This window comes from Canis lupus, chromosome 23 (genome assembly GCF_048164855.1).
Source record: "Canis lupus baileyi chromosome 23, mCanLup2.hap1, whole genome shotgun sequence".
Lineage (NCBI taxonomy): Eukaryota > Metazoa > Chordata > Mammalia > Carnivora > Canidae > Canis > Canis lupus.
The window spans coordinates 19294342-19318223 of record NC_132860.1 but is presented as its reverse complement, the minus strand read 5'-3'; the positions used below and the strand labels follow the sequence as shown (position 1 = coordinate 19318223).

The following is a 23882-nucleotide window of genomic DNA, read 5'->3' as shown; positions in this document are numbered from 1 at the left end:
CCTGGACTCTGACCTTAGGGAATCTATTGTCTGAATGAAAAATAAATCAAGGGAATAGAGAGCCCCAGAATCAACCCATGGCTTTTTTGTAGAGGTTTGCAGCCCCTGTAGGATTGGAGATATCACTGAATTGGAGGGCTGGGCCACAATCCTGATTCTGCTACTACCTCCAAGATGAGTCTCTGAGTCTTCTTGCACTCAGGCTCCCCTGTGTGGTTGGGAGCAGGGCCTCCCTTCGAGACCTGACATGGTGTTTCTCTGATTTGTTCATAGAAAATTGCAGCCTTCCCTTCCATTCAGATGAGGGGGAGGCTGAAGGGAAGGTAGAAAAGCGGTGGGGGGTAGAAAAGAGGAGGAGGCATATATGCAGAGTCCTTTGGGCTTACCAGTCCCAAGCACAGCTGACCATCTTCTTCCTGTCTAGCTGCTCTTCTGGGCCCCTATCTGGATGGAGCACCTTGCTTCTCCCCCCTCTCCTCCCTTGTCACTCAGACCTTCTCTCCCTCCCCTGTCCCCAGCATCCTCTTCACTGTCAGACCCACAGGTATTTAAAATCTGGAGTCATGGCCTCTTTCCTTCCCCTGCTTCCTCCCCCTCCCTACCCTCATCATTAAATGCTCTCCTAACTGGCTTCTCCATGTTTTGTGACTTCTTTTCCAATCTATCCCTCATACCTCTGCCAAAATAATATCATCCTTTCTCCCAGAATCTTCAGGGTCTCCTTTTAAGACTCCTAACTCTGGGAAACGAACTAGGGGTGGTGGAAGGGGAGGAGGGCGTGGGGTGGGGGTGAATGGGTGACGGGCACTGAGGGGGGCACTTGACAGGATGAGCACTGGGTGTTATTCTGTATGTTGGTAAATTGAACACCAATAAAAAATAAATTTATTATAAAAAAATGAATAAAATAAAATGCCTACTTCTCAGACTGGCATTTAAGAGAAACTAGATGGGAACAAGTGTTTTAGAAATTTGAAAAGGGAAAATTACTTCTGAGTGGAGAAGGGAAGTAAACAACCATAATCAAAGGATGCTATGGGTGGAAGAGCCAGAAAGTAGAAGGAGGAAGGCAGATTTGTTCAAATCAGAGGTATTTGTGACATCTTAATACTAGAGTGGGGGCCTCCTGGTCTTTGGATGGTGCTTTGAAAACTGACAATATTTCATTGTAGGACATGAAGAAGCCGGGAAGACAGAAGCTGAATATATGTATTGTTGCCTTGAACTCAGATTATTAGGACATTAACAGATAGTAAAAAGCAAGTTGATTTACAGAGTTTAACCATGGTGATAAATCAAATATCTGTATTAACTTTAATAATTATGTTTTGGATATCAAGTAATCTCTAAAGTTAGTAAGGTGGACCCTGAAGAAAAAAAAAAAGCATTTAAGTACCATTTGTAGTAGATAAAAATATATATTAAGCTCCAAGTATATAAAACTAAGTTTTAAAAATATTAAAATTTAGAGTATCTTATTAAAAATAGATGAACTTCAGGGGACCGATAGTTATGAAACAAATCTAAATCACTGTCTTTATGTATGATAGAAAAAAGAAAGAAAGAAGAAAGAAGAAAGAAAGAAAGAAAGAAAGAAGAAAGAAAGAAAGAAAGAAAGAAAGAAAGAAAGAAAGAAAGAAAGAAAGAAAGAACAACTGAACCTGAATGCTCCATCTTTTCCCTTTCACATGAGTTACCCTAATGGTGACCTGACTGATTCAATGACATGTCCTTCTGGTTCTACTGTTAACTTTCTGTATGACCTTGGCCAAATCACCCCCTTCTCTGGGTTTCATCTTTGTGCGTGACTGGCCTTATTTCTGATCACTTCCCACCCCAGCTACAAAGCTCTATGAATTGATGATCAGTGCAAGCAAACTACTTAAAGTTCTAATTATTGCCCAAAATGTTATGTGACTATAAAAGACAGAGTGGTTGACATTCTCACTTGAGCAATGATAAGTATCTCCAATTATCAGTGAGAAGAACTTTAAATGGCAAACCCACTAACAGGCACATAAGCAGAATCTTCAGTTCCTTACCTTCAGTTCCTTACCTCTCATTTTCATTCATTCAATCATCTGTTTCACTTCTTTAGTTTAAAAAAATACTCTCCCATAAATAAAACTTAGTGATTCAATGCACTGATTATATAACATTATATAATATTGAATGTTTGCCCTTGGAGAATTCTCTGGAAAACTTACACTCAATTTATATAGACTTCCCCCTATGGACATAAGAAAGCTCAATTACTCAAACTTGAAGCAACACTCCTTCAGGTTTCTATAGGGATAAACATCTATTCACTCAAGAGACTCAATTTCACCATGATGCACCCAACACCACCATTAAGGAATGAAAGCAAAGGCTGAGTAAAAGTAAAGACAGTGAAGACAGGCAGGGATAGGGGTATAAGGAAAGGCAGATTTATCTAGATTGATTGCATGGGATGGGCAGTTTCTACAGTGATAGGAAACATGTTAAGACAAGTAGGTTGAAGTTACTTTGTGGAAAGCCTGGTGTCATTACCAGTTTTTTAAATATTTTCCTGTAGAAATATGGAAACACTGAAAATTCGGTGGTGGGGGGGCATTAGTCATTTAGGTGATTTTATAGATCGTGCTTTTTATCTTGAAGAGAAAATATCTGAACTAACTATATGAGCAAATATATAACTTCTCTGGCTTACTTTTCTGCTAAAATGATATTATTAATCTCACAAGGTATGTGAAAGAACCAAGGGACTCATAGGTTAGCCTGTACTGACTTGAGCAATCAATGAGACCATTGGTTCTGTCCCACCAGAATGTAGGGACGAATGAATTTACAGGCTTGGCTTTATCCTAAATTCAGATGAGGTGAACAGGATCTGGTTCCCTTTCTCTATTTTTCATCTCTGCTTTCCTAGAGTAGGTTCCATTCTCAAGGAAGCTCTCCCCAACTACAGACAATGTCTACCAATTCTTAGAGATACATCCTTTCTAATCTGTATCCAGTGGGAAACATACTAGTTATCCTGTGGGGAAAAGGTGTTCATTCACAAAAAACAATTTGAGGACCCCTCTCATATCATTTGCTGTAGGAGGATTACATGAGAAACCATGGACCAGACAATGTGATTGATGAGGATGGAGAATGCTGCCAAATGGTACCTACCCCATAAATGAGGATAGCATCTACCCCAACAGTGCATACTTTAAAAAGTTTAATTAAAAAATCCCCAAGAGAAATAATGGTATTTTTGGCAAAGGAAGGAGACTAGGGACACCTGGGTGGCTCAGCGGTTGAGCATCTGCCTTCAGCTCAGGGTGTAATCTCCAGTCCGGGGATCAAATCCCACGTAGGACTATCCTGAAGGACATGAATGTAGAGGGTGAAGAAGACAGGATTTCAAATCTTAGTGAGGGAGGGATGGAGAATAAATGGAAATAGGGCAAGGAAAATCTGTAAATGAATCACTTCAAGGACTTCACACTCTTCGGGGTCTGGTTCTCAAGTTTAGGAGTGAATGGGAAAAGATTATAAAAGAAGTCAAGAAGTGAATAGTTACACATCCTACTAACAAAACGGACCTTCTTGAGATTGACCATCCCATCATTCAGGCTGAATTGGACTATACAGGGTATTGCTAAGAGCACAATATAGATGCCCCCATCACCTTCTCCATGGTAACAACAACAAAAAAAATCCACTGGGGCCTTGAAGTGGGAAATGGGAAGCATGAAACATAGAAATTATTGTCTTCCTGAGTCTCTAACGAATTAAGAAGCATGTTTTGTTTTGTGTGGGGTTTTTTTGTGTGTGGGGTTTTTGGGTTGTTTTGTTTTGTTTTGTTTTGGTAAGGAAGGAGTTACATTTCTGCCAGTGTTCCAAAAAGGGAAGAGGAAATTCTAAATTATCTGAGAGAAAGCATAGTCACTGACAACCATGTCAAAAATCAATTTACACATGAGTCCAATCTCAAAATTGCCACAGATTTACTAATATAAATTCAGTCTTTTCCTGGCAAGTGTTCTCCACATATTTCCAAGAATACTCACATTTCTAACCTACTTAGGAGCCTTCCCCCCAGTTTGTGGGTTCTGCAAAAGGCCACTTTCATTTTAAGAGTCCAGAGAAGGGGAGAAGAAATAGGGGAATTGTCAGGACTAATTGAAGCTACAGCAGCAGATATGTACTATGTGGCTCATGGCTGCTGCCTGCCCCCACCACCCTCCTCTACTTAGGGTTGCCAGATTGAGCAAATAAAAATATAGAATGTTCAGTCAAATTTGAATTTCGTATAAACAATCTTTTAGTGTGTGTCCCATGCAAAAAAAAATATTTATAGTTTATCCGAAATTCGGATGTAACTGGGCATCTTGTGTTTTGTCTCACAAACTTCCACTACCTGCTACTCTCAAACCACAGTCTTTCCGAGGGGGTCCCCATGGTTATTCCCTAGGAAACCACAACCTTCTCTTTCCCATGGTTTGTACCTCTCCTTCTCCAGAGGGAGGCTAAGTCAGCACCAGGTAAAACCAGGGTCTCTCTGCACCTAGAATCACTGCTCCCTTCAACCACCAAGCTCTGGATCCCAGTTGGACCCATTCTTTCAGACTTCTACACACAAGTGTCTCATGGCCTCTTCCTCTTACCCAGCCCCTCAGGGAACCCCAGACCATTGTGTAATATCTGTGTGACATATTATTCTGTATGTTCAGAATCCTTTCCTTTGGGGAACCACTCTCCCATTCCATGAGTTTCAAGAAGTGCTGATCCTTTCTTACTTAGCCCGCAGGTGTGAGTGTGACCTAGGCCATCAGACTTAAGCCTATGTAATCAGAGAAGTTCATATTCCAGACCACAGTGGTTGTTCAAGGCTTGGCACATACCCAGGGTCAGGTCAGAAGCCTCTTCCAACTTCTCTGCTAGACCTATTGGTAAAGATGATTCTGTTCTTTTAGGGTTGTTGACTGTAAGGATGGCTTAAGTTGACACCCCTTATGTCCATCTTCTCTGATACATAAGAGCCACTCTATGAAATAAGAAGAAGGGCAACTATAAAAAGAGCAATAGAGGGGAGAGAGAGTGAAAGCCTTGATGCCATTACCTATAAAGAGCTGGACATAGCTAAAACTAGAAGTCTGTTATCTGTAAAAAATAAATACAGTGGGTCATTTAATTTTTTGCTTCAGCTAGTTTGAACTGAATGTGAATCCTAATCAAAATAAATTATCTAAACCTCAATTGCATGTTAGACCTATGTTTTTTTTTAATGGTCCTCCTTGACCCCATGAATATCCAGCAATGTGGCTGGGCACCTGTTCCCTTGTTCCCAGATTCTCTATGATATTCAGGAGTTGGTCTGCTGTGAATATCTAATCTCTTAGGGAGTGACACAACCTCACCCACACTGGATGCCAGCCAGCCTCTGTAACAATGCAGTACAAATTACTCTTTAAATAAGCACATGTACACACATACTGTTTGTTACACATATTCTGGACACAAACACAGTCTATGTGTTCAATATATCATCTATATAATTATCAAATTTGGAGCCACCAAATTTCCTGTGTGAAAAAGAGTGAATTGTTATGATATCCCAAATTGACCACCCAAGTGAAGTTCCCTTAGATTCAGAAGTTTGGGCATGTCCAGCAGTTTGCTGGAAGTGGTACGTGTGGAATCAACTTGTAAGGAATCATGACAGGAATAAAAATCTGTGAAAAGCAAAATGAGGGGTGTCTGTAACCTTTCTGTGGGGCACTGAAGGTCAAGGCAGCACTGGCATTCTTGGCTGCTCTGGCACCAGCAGCAACAGCTGGGGTGAGAGTAGGTTTGTGGTGCCCACACCAGGTCCTCAGGGGCCTCTACTGTGTTGGCTGAGGGGTAGGACCAAAGAGATCTCTCTGAGGAACCCCAGAAATTTTTATTTATTTATATATTTTTATTTAAATTCAATTTGCCAACATATAGTATAACACTCAGCCCTCATCCTATCAAGTGCCCTCCTTAGTCCCTGTCACCCAGTTACCCTTTCACCCCACCCACCTCCCCTTCTGCAACCCTTTGTTTGTTTCCCAGAGTTAGGAGTCTCTCATGGTTTGTCTTCCTCTCTAATTTTTTCCCACTCAGTTTCCCTCCTTTCCCTCATTGTCCCTTTCACTATTTCTTATATTCCACATATAAGTGAAACCATATGATGATTGTCCTTCTCCAATTGACTTAATTCACTCAGCATAATACTCTCCAGTTCCATCCACACTGAAGCAAATGGTAGGTATTCATCCTTTCTGATGGCTAATATTTTCTATTATATATATACCTCACATCTTCTTTATCAACTCATCTGTTGAAGGATATCATGGCTCCTTCCATATATTGGCTATTGTGCACATTACTGCTATGAACATTGGAACCCCAGAAATTGATGGGTCTCCTAAATGAACTTCAATTTCCTCATCTGTGAAACGAGAGTCAGGAACTGACCCCACCTATATTTAAAATTCCTTTGAACTCTTCTTGTCTATACAGAATGAGCCAGAGCAGAAAAAAAGGGATTATGACTTATCTCTGGGAACTGGCTGGTCTTTCCAAAAAGAAAAGGGAGGTAATGGCATCACTGGGGACGAGTGACATGGTATTAGTACAGAACTAGGTCAAATCACAGTAGACTTTAAGACCAAAGGTCTGTGACAAGACATGGTTCATTTCCAACACAGAAATTCTAGAAGTTTCTAGAAAGATGGGAAGCTACTATTTATTTAAGCAGCAATTGATCACAAAACAGAGTCAAGGGGATATTCCCTTATAACCCAGTACAATATTTCTTTTAAATGTTGATATTAATATGCTTCACATTATCCAATCTTACTGAATGAGGACAATCCATAGTTTACCAATCACATGTTTGGTCACTAATATAAACATTAACATTAAATTCCACAGTAGAGGAGGTTATAAGCAGCTTCTGTAGGAGGAAGAGATGCTAAATAACTGAATTTGAGCCACTGATGGTAAATGTGATTGTTCCTAGGGACTCAGTCCACATGGCCTTTCCCTATGTCCTATATTCCAAGTTTTCTGATCCTGTATTATCTAATTTTCTTTTCTACTTGCTCTTCTGCCCTTCCACTCTTTCCAGTACCTATTAGTCTAATCTCTCATCTCTCCATTTTTTTTACACTCTGTCTTCCCCCATCTTCCTGTCCCTGACTCTCCTACCTTCCTGACCCTTCAGCTCTACTGTCCCATTCCTCCACTTCCCGTCCTACTGCTCCTACCCTCAGCATCTCTTGTTTCTCCATTTTTCTGCCTTTTCCATTAGAAGCCTCCATTTGTGTCTTTTCTATATTATCTTCGTCCACAAAAGGACATTTTTCCTTCTCTTTCCATCTATTAATCAAGCTGGTTTTGACAGAAAATGAGTTCCTGTCATGGGGTTGCTTTTTATTTGAACGTTGCATCTTAAGCGATACATCACTTATCTGAACACCTTTTACCAGATTCCTTATTTTAGACTGATTTAGGGAGAATTCCAAATCCCAGGCCCCTTTATGCTTTATAGATTTCATTTGTTCTTTAAAATGCTTCAGATCCTGCTTTACCAAGGGAGAAATTTTGAGGGAGAACTTTAGCTCGAAGTTCGAGGAGGTCTCTTTTTTCAATATGTCCAATAAAAAATGCATACTGAGAGTCATCTCCTCATTCTCTGCCTGCCTTTCTTCATCCAGAAGCCTCTTCACTTCTTTGCGGGACTCTTTCCCCAGCTGACTCTGGTCCTCTTTCACCAGGTAGGACATGGCATGAAAAAACTCCTGGAAGCTAATGTGGCGAAAGATATAGAACTTCTTGATGTCAAGTCCCTCTTGGTAATCCATGCTACTCAGAAAAGCAGCAAGTCTGGTCCCATCTAAATTGTGCTTCCTGAGGTCAGCTTCTTCAAACATGAACCTCTGGTGCTGGATCCCCTCAGCTGCTAAGGAGCACAGACCTTTCAGGACCCTGTGCCGAGTAAGCTTGGAGCAGCCTTCATTGTCACTGGGGGGCAGGAAGGTGGAGACATAGGCCATGAAGATGTCTGTGCCATTACTGGGAGTCTCTGAGATCTCTCTGCCCTTCTCCATCTGCTCCTTGATCCAGGAGCAGATCACCCAGCAAATGCCTGGAATTTGACATGATTTGTAGAGAACGTCATTTCCTCGTACAATGTCAAAGGCATTTCTGGCTTGCTCTTCATCCATGAAATAGGAGCTGAAATACCTCCTCCGCTCATCCTCAGAGAAGCCAAGGATGTGAATATGGTGTGATTGTTTCAGCAAGGGATTCAAATTCTGCAAAGCCAAGGGCCGGGTGGTGATAAGAAGTGAACATGTGGAAAGCACTTCTCTTCTAATTAGACAGTGCAGCACTTTCTCCATGGGGCTCAGCCTCAGACTCTTCAAGCCCCTTACAAAGGGTCTCTGCAGTTCATCAAAGCCATCCAGGATGAACAGCAGTCGCTCAGCCTCCCTCAGCATCTCTCTGACAGGTGCTTGGTTGTCCCCACAACACCAGAAGAGAAGCTGGTCCAGTACGCCCTCCTGCAACAGGACCACTTCTCTGCAGCTGACATAAAAGACATAATCAAACCGGCCTGGGTACAGGGTACCAGTGGCCCAGTCCAGCACCATTTTTCTGGCCAGTGTTGTCTTTCCGGTTCCAGCGGACCCCTGTAGCACCACTGTGGGTGGGGCTTGGTAGGACTTTTCTCCTGGATCAAACAGAGTCTCCACCAAGACAGAGTCCAATTCCTGCTCCAAGACAGGGCAGGCAGATGATTCTGGGCTCCCTGGGCTAGAAGTGGCCACCAGAAGCAGTTGACTGTGGCTGCCGCAGATTGACTCCTCTTGCCTCTCCTCTAGGCAGCAGCGCACATGCTCTCGATATATTTCTCTATAATCTGAGCCAGACACATGGGGTGTTAGTGGGTCAGACAGAAAGAAAGACAAAGAGGGCCCTTCAAACTCTAAGCTCTGCTCTCTATTTTCATCTTGTATACTCTCTGACTTGTATCTCTTGAAGTTTATATTTTGGGCTTTAAGGGGAAGGACCCCTGGACATGTGGTGTGTTCCTGCACACAGACACATGCATGGTGTGTATATGCACATCCATGTGAGTGTGCAAGGGTGTGTTTCATGTGTGTGAGGATATCGGTGGGATATGAGTGAGTGTATCCACGCACACTCATGGGAGTACACTTACGCAAGTTTGTGTATTTTTGTGTGAGGAAGGTGCATCAGTGCACATCAGCAAATGGGCATTTGTAAGAATACATGTATGTGCAAAAGTGTCTGTGCGTATGAATATCTGAGTGCTCCTGTGAAACATCCCCATTAGAAAGGTGAGGACAGAGTGGAGAAAGGAAAGGGAAGCTGGGGGATGGTGAAATAAGTAACAGGAGCCTGTTCTTGGTAATGATCAAGCTGTGTGCTCAGGATAAACCAGCTCCTGAGCTGAAGCTATGATTATAGGTCAGAAGAGCTCTTGGGTATAAGAGGGGCCCCTGGAGGGAGCACAGGCACCTCCCCTGGAACCCCACAAGAAAGGACAGGCGACCTTCTGGGCTTCAAGCCCACATTGTTCTCTAGGGCAGCATTGATCCCCCTGTTCCTTGAGAGAGCAGAGAGCAGGATGCAGGAGCAGGCTGTCCTCTGTGGAAAGGAGTCTGGGCTGCCCGCTGGGACAGCAGCTAAGGAAAGATCTGACCCCCACACCCTGAGGCCATTCCTGCTGATTAGTGGAAACCCCTTCACCAACACCATCTTCATTCAATCTCTAAGCCCTCTCTGCTACCCTCCTCTTCTCTGGCACTACAACTGGAAGCAGGAGGTGGGGCATTATGGCTAATGTAGTCTTTCTATGAATCTCCATGCCTCGGCTCAGGCCCTGTCCCTACACTTGTCAGAGCCTTTAGCTGGAGACCACCAGGTCCTTGGGCACTGGTGCTCCCAGGCACAGAAAGAGGGCAAAAGGGAGAGACAGCAAAAATTCTGGGCTATGGGAGTCTCTGGAAATGTCACGGGGGTGGGAGAGTCCTGGTGCCACCCTGAACTCCCCTCATCCCTGGCTCCACTCACCGTTCAGACAAATGTGGCTGAGCTGGTCCACTGGTTCCAACAGGTTCATGACCCTCAGAACCCTGACCACCACCTTCACAGCCTCCAGTGCTCCGTAGAGTGAAATCAGCCGAGAAGCCAGGTCCACCGGGCTCAGGCCCTCCAGTTCCCCACGTGCCAGCTGCAGCCGCCCCTCAAGCAGGCTTCTGTCCCGTAAGTGAAACTTGAATAGCTTGAAGTTTTTCTCCTCAAGGTCACTCAAGGCCCAGAGCAATGCCTCCCGGGGGTTGCGAGTCAGGGCCATGGTGTTGGGGTGAAGGGTTGAGTTCAGACCCGTGATCTGGAGAAGCAGGAGAGCAGGGAAGAGAGGCGGGTGCTGAGGGAAGAGCAGCCTGCAGGCACCTCAGCCGCCTGCTTTACTTAGCAAGCTGCTGAGCGCAGGCCAAGGAGAGATGAGAGATGCGCGAAGTTCCAAGAAAGGCGAGCAGGTGAGACAGCAAGGAGCTTTCCTATGCATTCCCCACTGTGCCCCTTTGTCCACTGGCTGATGTGTGTCTGTGCCAGCAAATGAGAAGGAAGGTGTGTGGGTGTGTAGATTGTATCTCTCCATCTCTCTCCTCCACCCTCCTCTTGCTCACACCACGGTTTATCAGGCCCTAAGTGGCTGCTTAAGGCAGTTTGGGTTACAAATAGACACTTTTTTTTTTTTTTTTTTTTACATTTTACAAGTGAGCCTCTCTCTGACTTTGTGAACCTATACAGAATATTTACTGGGACTGCTGAGGAATGGCAAGAAGGTAGAAACTCTATACTCATCATTCCCTTGGCTTCACACAGAATTTCAAAGCTGGAAATCTTCTAATTCAGATAAGGAGTTAAAGGCAGCCCGGGTGGCTCAGCGGTTTAGCGCCTTTAACCCAGGGTGTGATCCTGGAGACCCCGGATCGAGTCCCACATTGGGTTCCCTGCATGGAGTCTGCTTCTCCCTCTGCCTGTGTCTTCTGCCTCTCTCTCATGAATAAGTAAATAAAACCTTAAAAGAAAAAGATAAGGAGTTAAGTTCAAGTAATAAGAGAAACAGCTGTACTTTGAGGACTCACTAGTTGTTATCTCTTTTGATCATCACAGAAATTGTCTTGGGGATCGCTCCAGATGAGAAATTTGACAGAGAAGAATGGGTTTTCCAGAGCTGGACCAGTGGGCAAAAAGGCAGGATTTATATCATGGCCTATGACCTAGGTAAATAGGGACAGAAAGAGGTGACAAGACAAAACCATTCAAGACAGGAGAAGAAAGTAGGTCGTTAGACTAACTGCTATCCCACACCCGAGACCGATATAGATATGAAGCAGCAGCGAAGGGAGAGGGGGCTCTTGAGTTGTGTTGAAAGTATAGAACTAATATGTTGGTGGAATGGCAGTCTTCGGAAGAAGACAAGCAAATATTAGCAGAAACTTTCAGAGTCCAGAATTATCCGCTCTAATCCATAACCAATGGGGAATCCATCTCCATAGCAAAATGGCTGAGAGTTAGAAGAAGGTATTTGGGAACAGAGACCATTGCTGAGATTCAAATATCAGCATTTTAACTACACACCAAAAACAGATAAAAAAGTTTAGGAGAATATTAGACTACAATGGACTATGGGTGCAAGTCATAGGGTCATTTGCAAAAGCAAGCCTGTTGACATAGGAGCGAATAAAGCCTCAGACTTACTGAAAATCTCTGCTGTTAGCAGAGCTAATTCAGGAAAGAGCAAGAAAAGATGGCACTATAGGATTCCATGGAGATGTGGGGTCTAGGCTTCAGGCCATTTGGACTCAAAGAGCTGGTGGTAAGGTGGGGATGACTCACCTCCCTGATGACTTCACCAGATTTTAAGCCATGACCTTGGGACTGAGTAGAAACAGATTTTTTTTTCCTCTAGTCAAACAGACCTCAAGCCAAGCCTAGATCCACTTAACCCAAACCCATTAGTTCACTTCTGCTTTGTGGTGCTGGTATTAAAAGGATAAGTGGGGGTTCCTGGGTGGTTCGGTTGGTTAAGCGTCTGACACTTGATTTTGGGTCAGGTCATGATCTCAGGGTCATAAGATTGGGATCTGTGTTGGATGAGGAGCCTGCTTAAGATTCATTCTCTCCCTCTCCTTCTGCTCCTGCCCCCCAGCTCTCTCCCTCTGAAAAATAAAAATAAAATAAAATAAAATAAACAGGTGGGACAACCCTGACACCTCTCCTTTAATATGTAAAGGCCCTGGTACACGTGGGGCTGGAACAGATGAAGTGCTCCTGGTCCTCCTCAGAGCAGCACAAACACCCACACATTCTATCTGTCGGTAGATGAGTACTGCTCACCAGAGGAGAACTTGACCTTATTCTTCCACATATTAAGTTGAGAAACAAAGGAGGGGCCAAAGGGATGACTTGCTCTGGCTCCAAGAAAATAAAAGAGCCCAACAGCCCCTTCATTTCTTCTCTGCAATCCCAGTGCTCTCCTACCACTTGATGTACGGCCAGACTGGGGAAGTTTGACTTGAGATGCAAAGGAATTGAGGTGCTGTCACCACCATGTCCACAGCCATGGCACCATTTTAAGTTATTGAAACCACTGGAGGATGTGCTTGATCGAAGTGAAAAGGGAGAAAGACAGAAGCTCCATGAAACAGGAATCCAAACAGGAGGAAAGCAAAGTCCCTCAAGGCAGCTGATCAGAGGACCTAGAGCATTGTGACAGTACAGAAGCCAGGACTGAGGAGAATGGGGCACTCAGACCATCTCCAAAGGAAAGGAAGAACTGACAGAGTAACTGATGCTACTAAACCCTCTGGACGACCCTACCAAGAGGCTACTAGGAGGTACGGAAAAATTAACATTAAGTACCAAGAATGAATGAAATAAAGAAATTACTCCTTCTGGGATAAAAAAAATAAGAAAGACAGAAGTTTATGTAAGAGTAAACTACAGGGCAGCCCCCCGTGGCTCAGCGGTTTAGCGCCGCCTTCAGTCCAGGGTGGGATCCTGGAGACCTGGAATCGAGTCCCACGTCAGGCTCCCTGCATGGAGCCTGCTTCTCCCTCTGCCTGTGTCTCTGCCTCTCTCTCTCTCTCTCTATGTTTCTCATGCATAAATAAATAAAATCTAAAAAAAAAGTAAACTACAATACTCAGGTATGAATAATGTTTGCATAGAAATAATAGCAGAACCACTGAATATTGATCTAATTAAAATGTAAAACATAATCATGTCAAAAGGCTAGTGGTGGAATGTTCTCGAGTGTTCTGGCATAGGAAGTGCACAGATAATGCACAAAATTGATGAGTCAAAGGTAGCAGTAGACATGTATTATTTAGAAGTGCAGAGATGCAAGAAGGAACAATTTATATATATTAGCAGCTGCTTCCAAAAAAAAGAGAACCAAAGGTAGTAGTGTGGGGGTTTGAGGAGATGGACCAGGAAAGTACTGGATTTGGAGTGTAAGTTTTATAATGTTAATTGCCCTCTTAAACTATGAGCATATATTACTTCAAAAAAATAAAAATTTTCATGATTGGATTGTTTCTTTGTTGTTGAGTTTAATAAGTTCTTTATAGATCTTGGATACTAGCCCTTTATCTGATATGTCATTTGCAAATATCTTCTCCCATTCTGTAGGTTGTCTTTTAGTTTTGTTGACTGTTTCTTTTGCTGTGCAGAAAGAAGTTTTTTATCTTGACTAAGTCCCAATAATTCATTTTTGCTTTTGTATCCTTTGCCTTCATAGATGTATCTTGCAAGAAGATGCTGTGGCCAAGTTCGAAAACAGTGTTGTCTGTGTTCTCCTCTAGGATTTTGATGGATTCTTGTCTCACATTTAGATCTTTCATCCATTTTGAGTTTATCTTTGTGTATGGTATAAGAGAGTGGTCTAGTTTCATTCTTCTGCATGTGGCTGTCCAATTTTCCCAGCACCATTTATTGAAGAGACTGTCCTTTTTCCAGTGGATAGTCTTTCCTGCTTTGTCGAATATTAGTTGACCATAGAGTTGAGGGCCCATTTCTGGATTCTCTATTCTGTTCCATTGATCTATGTGTCTGTTTTTGTGCCAGTACCACACTGTCTTGATGACCACAGCTTTGTAGTACAACCTGAAATCCAGCATTGTGATGACCCCAGCTCTGGTTTTCTTTTTCAATATTGCCCTGGCTATTTGGGGTCTTTTCTTATTCCACACAAATCTTAAGATGATTTGCTCCAACTCTCTGAAGAAAGTCCATGGTACTTTGATAGGGATTGCATTAAATGTGTAAATTGCCCTGGGCAGCATTGAAATTTTCACAATGTTAATTATTCTAATCCATGAGTAAGGAATGTTTTTCCATCTCTTTGTGTCTTCCTGAATTTCTTTCAGAAGTGTTCTGTAGTTTTGAGGGTATAGATCCTTTACCTCTTTGGATAGGTTTATTCCTAGGTATCTTATGCTTTTGGATGCAATTGTAAATGGGATTGAATCCTTAATTTTTCTTTCTTCATTTCATTGTTAGTGTATAGAAATGCCACTGATTTCTGAGCATTGATCTTGTATCCTGCCACACTGCCGATTTGCTGTATGAGTTCTAGCAATCTTGGAGTGGAGTCTTTTGGGTTTTCTATGTACAGTATCATACCATCTGCTAAAAGGGTGAGTTTGACTTCTTCTTTGCCAATTTGAATGCCTTTTATTTCTTTTTGTTGCCTGATTGCTGAGGCTAGGACTTCTAGTACTATGTTGAATAGCAGTGGTGAGAGTGGACAATCCTGTCGTGTTCCTGATCTTAGGGGAAAGGCTCCCAGTGTTTCCCCATTGAAAATGATATTTGCTGTGGGTTTTTCATATGGGCAAAAGACATGAACAGAAATTTCACAGAGGAAGACATAGACATGGCCAACAAGCACATGAGAAAATGCTCCGCATCACTTGCCATCAGGAAAACACAAATCAAAACCACAATGAGGGCAGCCCGGGTGGGTCAGCGGTTTAGCGCCACCTTCAGCCCAGGGCCTGATCCTGGAGACCTGGGATGGACTCCAACGTCAGGCTCCCTGCCTGGAGCCTGCTTCTCCCTCTGCCTGTGTCTCTGTCTCCTCTCTCTCTCTCTCTCTCTCTCTCTCTTTTTCTCTCTCTCTCTCTCTGTTTCTCATGAATAAATAAATAAAATCTTAAAAAAAAATGAGATACCACCTCACACCTGTGAGAATGGGGAAAATTAACAAGACAGGAAACAACAAATGCTGGAGAGGATGTGAAGAAAGCGGAACCCTCTTGCACTGTTGGTGGGAATGTGAACTGGTGCAGCCACTCTGGAAAACTGTGTGGAGGTTCCTCAAAGAGTTAAAAATAGATCTGCCCTATGACCCAGCAATTGCACTGCTGGGGATTTACCCCAAAGATACAGAGGCAGTGAAATGCCAGGACACCTGCACCCCGATGTTTATAGCAGCAATGTCCACAATAGCCAAACTGTGGAAGGAGCCTCAGTGTCCATCGAAAGATGAATGGATACAGAAGATGTGGTTTATGTATACAATGGAATATTACTCAGCCATTAGAAATGACAAATACCCACCATTTGTTTCAACGTGGATGGACCTGGAGGGTATTATGCTGAGTGAAGTAAGTCAATCAGAGAAGGACAAACATTATATGTTCTCATTCATTTGGGGAATATAAAAAATAGTGAAAGGGAATAAAGGGGAAAGGAGAGAAAATGAGTGGGAAATAACAGAGAGGGAGACAGAACATGAAAGACTCCTAACTCTGGGAAACGAACAAGGGGTGGTGGAAAGGGAGGTGGGCGGGGGATGGGGGTGACTGGGGGATGGGCACTGAGGGGGGCACTTGATGGGATGAGCACTGGGTGATATGCTATATGTTGGCAAATTGAACTCCAATAAAAAATATATACAAAAAAACATAAAAATTAGCAAAGTAAGAATAGAGAGTAAAGAAATGGAGCTAGTAATACTGTATTGCATATTTGAAAGTTATTAAAAGGAAACCTCAAAAGTTCTCATCACAAAAAAGTTTCTGGAACTATGTATGATGGTGGATGTTAGCTATATTTATTGCTATATTTATTTATATTTATTGGTGGTGATCATTTCACAATATAAACATATTGAATCATAATGTTGTAAACCTGAAATTAATACAGTGGTGTACATCAACTAAACCTCAACGTGAAAGAAGGAAAGAAAGAAAGAAGAAAGAAAGAAAGAAAGAAAGAAAGAAAGAAAGAAAGAAAGAAAGAAAGAAAGAAAGAAAATATTGTGTATAGATATATCTTTCAGGAAACCTGGCACCAAAAGCAATTGAGAGGTCCTGAGAAGATGTGAGAAATGTGGGGCCAAGAGAAGATCTTGTTTGTTTTAACATGGAAGAGGGTGGGAAGGATTTGAATGCTGACAAAACTCATCTGACAGAAGAATTGGGTTAGAAATGCAGACAAGAGGGGCACCTGGGTGGCTGGCTCAGTGGTTGAGCGTCTGCCTTCAGCTTGGTCGTGATTCAGAATCCTGGGATCCAGGCCCACTTCAGGCTCCCTGCAAGGAGCCTGCTTCTTTCTCTGCCTATGTCTCTGCCTCTCTCTGTGTGTCTCTCATGAATAAAAAAAAATGCAGACAAGAGAGAGAAATACCAGGGGAGAGAATTGGGCTGTGGATTGAGGTAGGACTCAAAGTAAAGGCAAAAGACTGGCCTTTGATGGGAGGATGGAGGGTACATCTTCCATCCATGCCTAAAGAAAGTGACAGGGTCATTTGGCAGAGCAAGGCAGTTCCATGGGTTTTGTGGTCAGATGAGGGTACTCATGCCTGGTGGTCCCTGTATTCTCTATGAAGGATGAGTAGGAGTATCTCCTAGGGGTGCGAGGGCAGGTAAAATGGGGAGAAGCCATGAGGAAACAATTTAGAGCCTCTTCTATGCACCTTTCCCTCCCCCTCCAAGGCCTCTCATGCCCAGTGCTCAGTGACTTCTGCCAGAGTCCAGGAGAATAGGCAGGAATGGAAATTGGTCTCTCCCAGAGCCTTAACCAAGCTAAGGCTAGAGACAGAAGCAAGACAGAAAAGAACCAAGCCCGAGAGACAAAATGGGAAAATAGAGTGAGACACAGCCACACAGATCATGTGACACAGAGAACAGAGTCCATTAGCTGAGAAGGCTCTCAGATCGGCCTCTCCTAGAAGGTCCCATGTCTGGAGATGATGGGTCAGGGACTGAGAGTCACACCTGAAGGAAGAGAAATGAGATATTTTAAAAAACATATTTTAATTGAAGAGTGGAGGCAGGACATGAAATGAGGCCTCCCTCCTGTAACACTGGCTTGGTTGTGGACAGAACTGGCAACTGGAGCAATTGAGTTCCAAAAGGGAAGGGGCAGAGACAAAAGAGACAGAGATACAGGGTGGAAACAGTAAGAAAATAAAAAACACAGAAGACAGGAATAAGCAGATGAAACAGAGGACCCTCGTGGCCATTTGAAAGTATCCATCTCTGCCAGGAGAGGCTGTCTTTTCTCAAGAGTACTCTTACATGCCTTGGAGGAGAAGGAAACCTGCATCCTCCCCAGTAACTTGGCAACTGCTAGCAAGATGGTAGTCAGAAAAACAGGCAGGCTAGCAAAGCACATGCACAAATCAGAATGGGAAATATCAGAGCTAGAGCATTTCAAAGCTCTTGTATCATTGGTGGAGCTGTTTAAACTCAAAACAAATGAGTAAAAATGCATGGTAATTTCTACACTTGACGGGATGAGCACTGGGTGTTATTCTGTATGTTGGTAAATTGAACACCAATAAAAAATTATTTTATTAAAAAAAAATTTCTACACCTGTGTGCTGCTGGAGCACCACCTCTCCAACAGTCAGGAAGGGAGTTGATGTTGAGGACAATAACTATCATGGCTTTCAGTGCTTTGACAAAACTTCAGATACATAGTTTTGGCAGATGCCAAGCCTCTGTGATTTCATCCTGTTGGAGCATTCACTGTATCCCTATAGGGTTCCACTTTCTCTTAGGTTTGCTGTGGCTGAGCCAAGAAAAGAAGTCTATACAAATCCCATGAAAGATTTTGAGGAAAAGAAGCTTGGTGTCTTTCAGAGCGCAAAATTATATTGGAATGCAAAGGAGTTGAGGTAGGACTCAAAGCAAAGGCAAAAGATTGGGTTGAGTTCCATGGAAGTTTGTCACTAAACTGTATTCCTGAACTATGAAACATGAATATTGTGTAATAAGGAAATATTTCTTTGATAAATGATTAACAAATAAGAAAAATGCATGGTAAAATCAAAAGTAGTCATTAAAATCCTGAAATTAGAATATGTGGTTCCTAGCAGCAATGTCCACAATAGCCAAAATATGGGAAGATCCCAGATGTCCATCAACAGATGAATGGATAAAGAAGATGTGGTATATACATGTGTGTTTATACATTCCATTATATATGTATATATATATATATATATATACATATTATATATAAGTATTGGAACATTACTCAGCCATCAAAAAGAATGAAATCTTGCCATTTGCAACAATGTGGAGGGAACTGGAGGGTATTATGCTAAGTGAAAGTAGTCACACAGAGAAAGACAAATATATGATTTCACTCGTATGTGGAATTTAAGAAACAAAACAAAGGATCACAGGGGAAAGGAAGGCAAAATAAAATAAGATGAAAACAGAGAGGGAAGCAAATCATTAGAGACTCTTAACTCTAGGAAACAAACTGAGGGTTGCTGGAGAGGAGGTGAGTGGAGGGACGGGATAATTGGGTGATGGGCATTAAGGAGGGCACATGATGTGATGAGCCCTGGGTATAATATGCAACTGATAAATCACTAAATTCTACCCTGAAACGAATAATCTACTATATGTTAACTAAATTTAATTTAAATTAAAAATGTTTTTTAAAAGAATATTGTTTCCTAACCGGCAGAAAAACAAAAACAGTAAGAAAACACACTCAGTCAAATAACCTCATTTTACGGCCAAATATAAGTGAAAAAAGAATATGGAAAGTCAATCAAATAAAAACAAAAAATATATAATGTTAGAAATTAATCCAAATATGTCAACACAGAGAATGTTAACAGACTTGTGAATTCAAAGACACAGGTGGTCAGATTGGATTTTTTTTAAGTGTGCAAGTATATGCTGCTTACAAGAGATACTCCTAAAATATAAAGATATGAAATGCTTGAAAGGAAAAGAGTGGGAAAAAGATATGTAAGAATATACATATCAAGGGAAATCTGGTAGCTATATTGATAGAGTTCAAAAACTAGCAGAGTGAAATAATATGTCATTTAGCCATCCATATATATTTGAAACAAACCATAATTTTTTAAGCAAATGATGTTGGACACAAAATTCAGGTAAGTAGTCATTTCTTGGGCAATGAAATATTGGGGATAGCACTAGGTATATGCAAAGCAGCAGTGCTAGTGCCAATTCATACTGGCTCCAAAATTCAGGAATTTTGAGAGCCAGTTGTTAAACTTCTAGTAGCTTGAAATTGGCCATGGTAGGAGTATTTATACTATAGAAACCGGCCAATGCCAAAACTAGGGCCATTTTTTTTCAAGGAGCTGGTTGTCAAACATTTACTAGCATACCACTGAATTATAATACTCTAATATTCATAATGATAATATCTGTTATTCTAATTTTCATAATAATAAATTGTATTGTATATCATTCTATTATAATAAATTTGTATTCTAATATATAATATTAATTTATAATAGTACTGTTGATAATGTTCTAATCCTTGGTTTGGGTTATAGGCTCTGTTCATTAGTTAAAAAATGAATGCAAATTCTAGTTCCTGGTTTGGATAATAAGTCCTGTTCATTACGTTATTTAAAAAATAATGAGTGAGGCGCTCAGTGGTTGAGCATCTGCCTTCTGCTCAGGATATGTTCCCGAGTCCTGCATCGGGCTCCCTGAAAGACACCTGCTTTTCTCTCTGCCTGTGTTTCTGCCTCTCTCTCTGTGTCTCTGATGAATGAATACAATCTTTTAAAAAAAAATCTTTTTAAGATTTTATTTATTCATTCATTCATGAGAGACACAGAGAGAGAGAGAGGCACAGACACAGGCAGAGGAAGAAGCAGGCTCCATGCAGGTAGCCCGACACGGGACTCGATCCCGGGTCTCAACCATTAAGCCATCTAGGTGTCCTGATTCTGTTGCTTTTATTTTTTTTATTTGTTTATTTTTTATTTATTTATTTATTTTTATTCTGTTGCTTTTAAACTGTGTGGCAGCTGCTCCTCACCACCCAGTCCTAAAGGGCTTTCAGGCAGTGGGCCTTCCTTGCAAATTCCAGCATAGCAGAGGAGTGTCCTGGCACTAGTGGAGCCTGGATAAAGTTCACAATTTCCTGAAACCTGCTGGCAATGAGCAGAGACAAACAGTGGGAGGCAGCCTGCAAGCCCTTGCCTATGTGGGTCCAGTCTGCAGAAGGACAGGTGGTTGGCCACCCAGGTATGGTTCCCACACAGCCCTGCCCCACCAAGATGTCCCAAGTCACACTTGCAGCCCTGAGAGAGCCTAGGGCTCCCTCTTGTGGCCCTCCCATAGTGGGAGCTATAGTCAGAGCTCCCTTCACTCCAGCTGTCATTGAAGAGGTGGGAAGCGTTTATCAAGCTACAGGCCCCAATTTTAACATGAGCCTGCAGCTATGACCTTTGATTTTTCAGGAAGGACTGTCAAGCATACTGCTTAGGATAGCCAGGATCCCAGGTGTGATGGTGAATTTTATGTGTCAATTTGACTAGGCACAGGATCTTCGGATATTTGGTCAAACATTATTCTAGGTGTATCTGTGAGGGTGCTTTTGGATAAGTTTAACATTTAAATTGATAGACTGAATAAAGCAGAGTGCCAGCCCTAATGTGGGTGGGCCTCATCCAATCAGTTGAAGGCCTACATGGAACAAAGAGCTCGTCCCCACCTGGAGTAAGAGGGAACCTCACCTGCCTGACTCCTTGAGCAGGACACTGGGCTTTTCTAGCCTTCAGACCCAAAGTGAAACATAGGTTCTTCTTGGGTCTTGAGTCTGCCTGCTTTTGGACTAGAACTACATATTGGCCCTCTTGGGTCTCCAGCTTCTGACTAAATATCTTGGGACTTCTCAGCCCCCATAATCTTGTGAGCCAATCATATATATATATATATATATATATATATATATATATATATATATATATATATGTATATATAATCCCATATATATATATAATCCCATATATATATATATAAATGTATCATGTATACACAATACATTTCCTATATTTAAGGGAATAACCCATTTTCTTTCTCCCCATGCTTTCTGCCCTTTTTTGATGAACTTAGGGTCTCAGAGTGTCTGGTGTTTGGGTTTTTTTTTTTTAAGATTGTATCTATTTATTTGAGAGAGAGAGAAGGGGTTGAGCAGAGGGAAAAGCAGACTCCTTGCTGAGAAAGGAGCCTGAGAACTCTGGGATCATGACCTGAGCTGAAGGCAGGTGCCCGAGAGTGTCTGTTTATAGCATTCAGCCTGCCTGGATCCCTCAGGCAATGACTGAAAAGCCAACATCCTGGATGTGTATGTACTTCCTTGTCCTGGCTGGTCAGCATTCCTAGGTCCTGCAATTTCCCTTATCATTCCCCAATTCAAAGTGTCTCTGATTCTTCATCCACTTCTTTTTCTTTTCCTGCCAGAGAGACAGGTCTTCAGGCCATTAATGTAAAGGCAAAGTTCTTGGTGGTGAAGTATTCACACTCAACTCAAATACGGAGATAGGCGGTCCCAAGGGCATGCATGGTCAGTTTGGGGCAGCAACACCTCTCCAGCAGAGGCAGCTCTCCTCTGGCCTTCTTCCCACAGAATGATCTCAAGGGATCAGCTCTTGCTAAGGCAGACTCCCACTAGGCACCCACAAGGAAGGCCACAGCCTAGGGCAGCCTCTCTAGCATGTCCCTCATCCTGTGCAAGACCATCTCTTTCATCTGTCTTCCCCCCTGTTTCATTGGATGGTTCTCCTTCCCACATGTGTCTTCAATCTCTTTCCTCTAGATCCTTACCCTTAGTTTAAAAATACTTAAAACCTTCCCAGCCTAAATTGTGCCTTTCTCATCCTACTGTTCCCCCTGCTACTGCCTTAAAGGTCTCCTCTCCTTCCCACCAACTCTCTTGAAACATTAGCCAGCACTCACTGCCATCAGTTCAAACTGACCACTCTCACACCTGAATTCTGATCCTCCAGGCGCACCCCCCCCACCCCCCCGCAGTTCCACGGACACTGCTCTGCGAAGGTTGGTAATGATCCGGGTTACCAAATCTGAGGTCCTTTTCAATCCTCCTCCAATAGACTGTTCAACTGTGTTGCGGGGGTAGGAGTGCGGACTAAAAGAAGGTATATCTGCCCAGAACATTGACAGGGGAGCTGGATCATGTGAATTCTAATTATGGAAGGTAGCTCCAAAGAGAAGGCAGTTCTTGGACATAAGGGTCAGGGCTAGGAAGTCCAACCTCACCCAATTTGGACTTGCCAATTGGATGCCAGGACTTGATCTAATTAAAAGGAGTTGATTGGTTTCCTGGCAGGTAGATATGACCACTCCCACTGTACCAAGAAGGAAACTGAGACTCAGAAAAAATTATAGATTGCCCAAAGTTACACACAATGTTAGAATCAGAGCTCTTTTCCATTGCATAGCGGTGGTAATAGCTTCCGCTTAATAATAGTAACGGCTGTAGGGGCACCTGTGTGGCTCAGGGGTTGAGCATCTGCCTTCGGCTCAGGTGGTGATCCCAGGGTCCTGGGACTGAGTCCCAACATAGGGCTCCCTGCAGGGAGCCTCCTTCTCCCTCTGCCTATGTCTCTGCCTCTCTGTGTCTCTCATGAATCAATATATAAAATATTTAATAATAATAATAACTTCTATGTATCAGGCACATGCTAAGAGCTTTACAGAGGGTTACTCCTTGAAACCCTCTCCCAAAGCACAGACTAGCATCTCCACCTGACCACTCAACAATTCTGCTGGGATGTCTAATGAGGGTGACACCTCCAAAATTGAACTTAGGACCTTTTCAAAAAAAAAAAAAAAAAACACCTGCTCCACGGGCACCTGGGTGGCTCAGCGGTTGAGCATCTGCCTTCGACTCAGGTCACGATCTCAGCCCTCGCACGGGGCTCCTTGCTCAGCAGGGAGTCTGCTTCTCCCTCTGCCCCTCACCCCACTCATGCTCACTCTCAAATAAATTAAATATTTTTTTAAAAAAACAGCCCCCTCCCTTGCCTCCTTCAATCCACTCAGATCTCACGCTCTCATTGTTACCCACCCTACCTTCTGATTCTCCCTTATTCCCCGCTCGTTTTTCCTTTTTCATAGCATCCATCACCCTGTAACATACTATATACCCTTTTGTCTCTCTCCGCTAGATATTGGGCATTTTTGAGGACAACGATCCTTGTTCTGTCCTCTGATCTACATTCCGAGGGCCTAACACAGCGCCTGGCACCTATTCACACTGGTGACTGAAGAAGCCGCCGCACCCACACCTTCTGACGCGGTGAAGAAGTGCCTTTAAAACGCACTTTATCGTCCACTACCCCTTTGAAGTCTGGAAACTCTGGGTCCACCTGGCGGCCGCTGAGCAGTCGGAGCGGTTTCTTCTCTCATCGCCGTCTCAAGTTTGTCCGGAACTATTCAGCTCCGTCCTCACTTGAGTGCTCCTCGGTCCGAAATCAAAGAGCACAAACTCAGAGCCGGAAACTGTGCCGTGAG

General features: G+C 42.8%; 2 protein-coding genes across 5 annotated transcripts in view; both read right to left on the bottom strand.

Moving 5' to 3' along the window:
- Positions 1–23795, bottom strand: part of LOC140614849 (olfactory receptor 10A6) — a 66535-nt gene extending 42740 nt beyond the window's left edge. Inside the window, exon 1 of the mRNA XM_072794198.1 lies at positions 23657–23795. The gene's annotated coding sequence lies outside the window, so the exon portion shown is untranslated. The remainder of the gene's footprint in view (positions 1–23656) is intronic.
- NLRP10 (NLR family pyrin domain containing 10) lies at positions 5960–23831 on the bottom strand. Of its 4 annotated transcripts, none has more exons than XM_072794197.1 (3): positions 23693–23831; positions 10108–10426; positions 5960–8929 (listed from the first exon to the last, which is right to left on the bottom strand). In XM_072794197.1, exons 2-3 carry the CDS (start codon positions 10388–10390, stop codon positions 7209–7211), a joined length of 2004 nt encoding a protein of 667 aa, XP_072650298.1. In that variant the 5' UTR covers positions 10391–10426; positions 23693–23831; the 3' UTR covers positions 5960–7208. The 4 variants fall into 4 exon arrangements, with proteins under 4 accessions (XP_072650298.1, XP_072650296.1, XP_072650295.1 ...); XM_072794195.1 differs by having other exon boundaries at positions 10108–11321; positions 23657–23789; XM_072794194.1 differs by having other exon boundaries at positions 23657–23789.
- Positions 23832–23882: the final 51 nt, after the last annotated feature.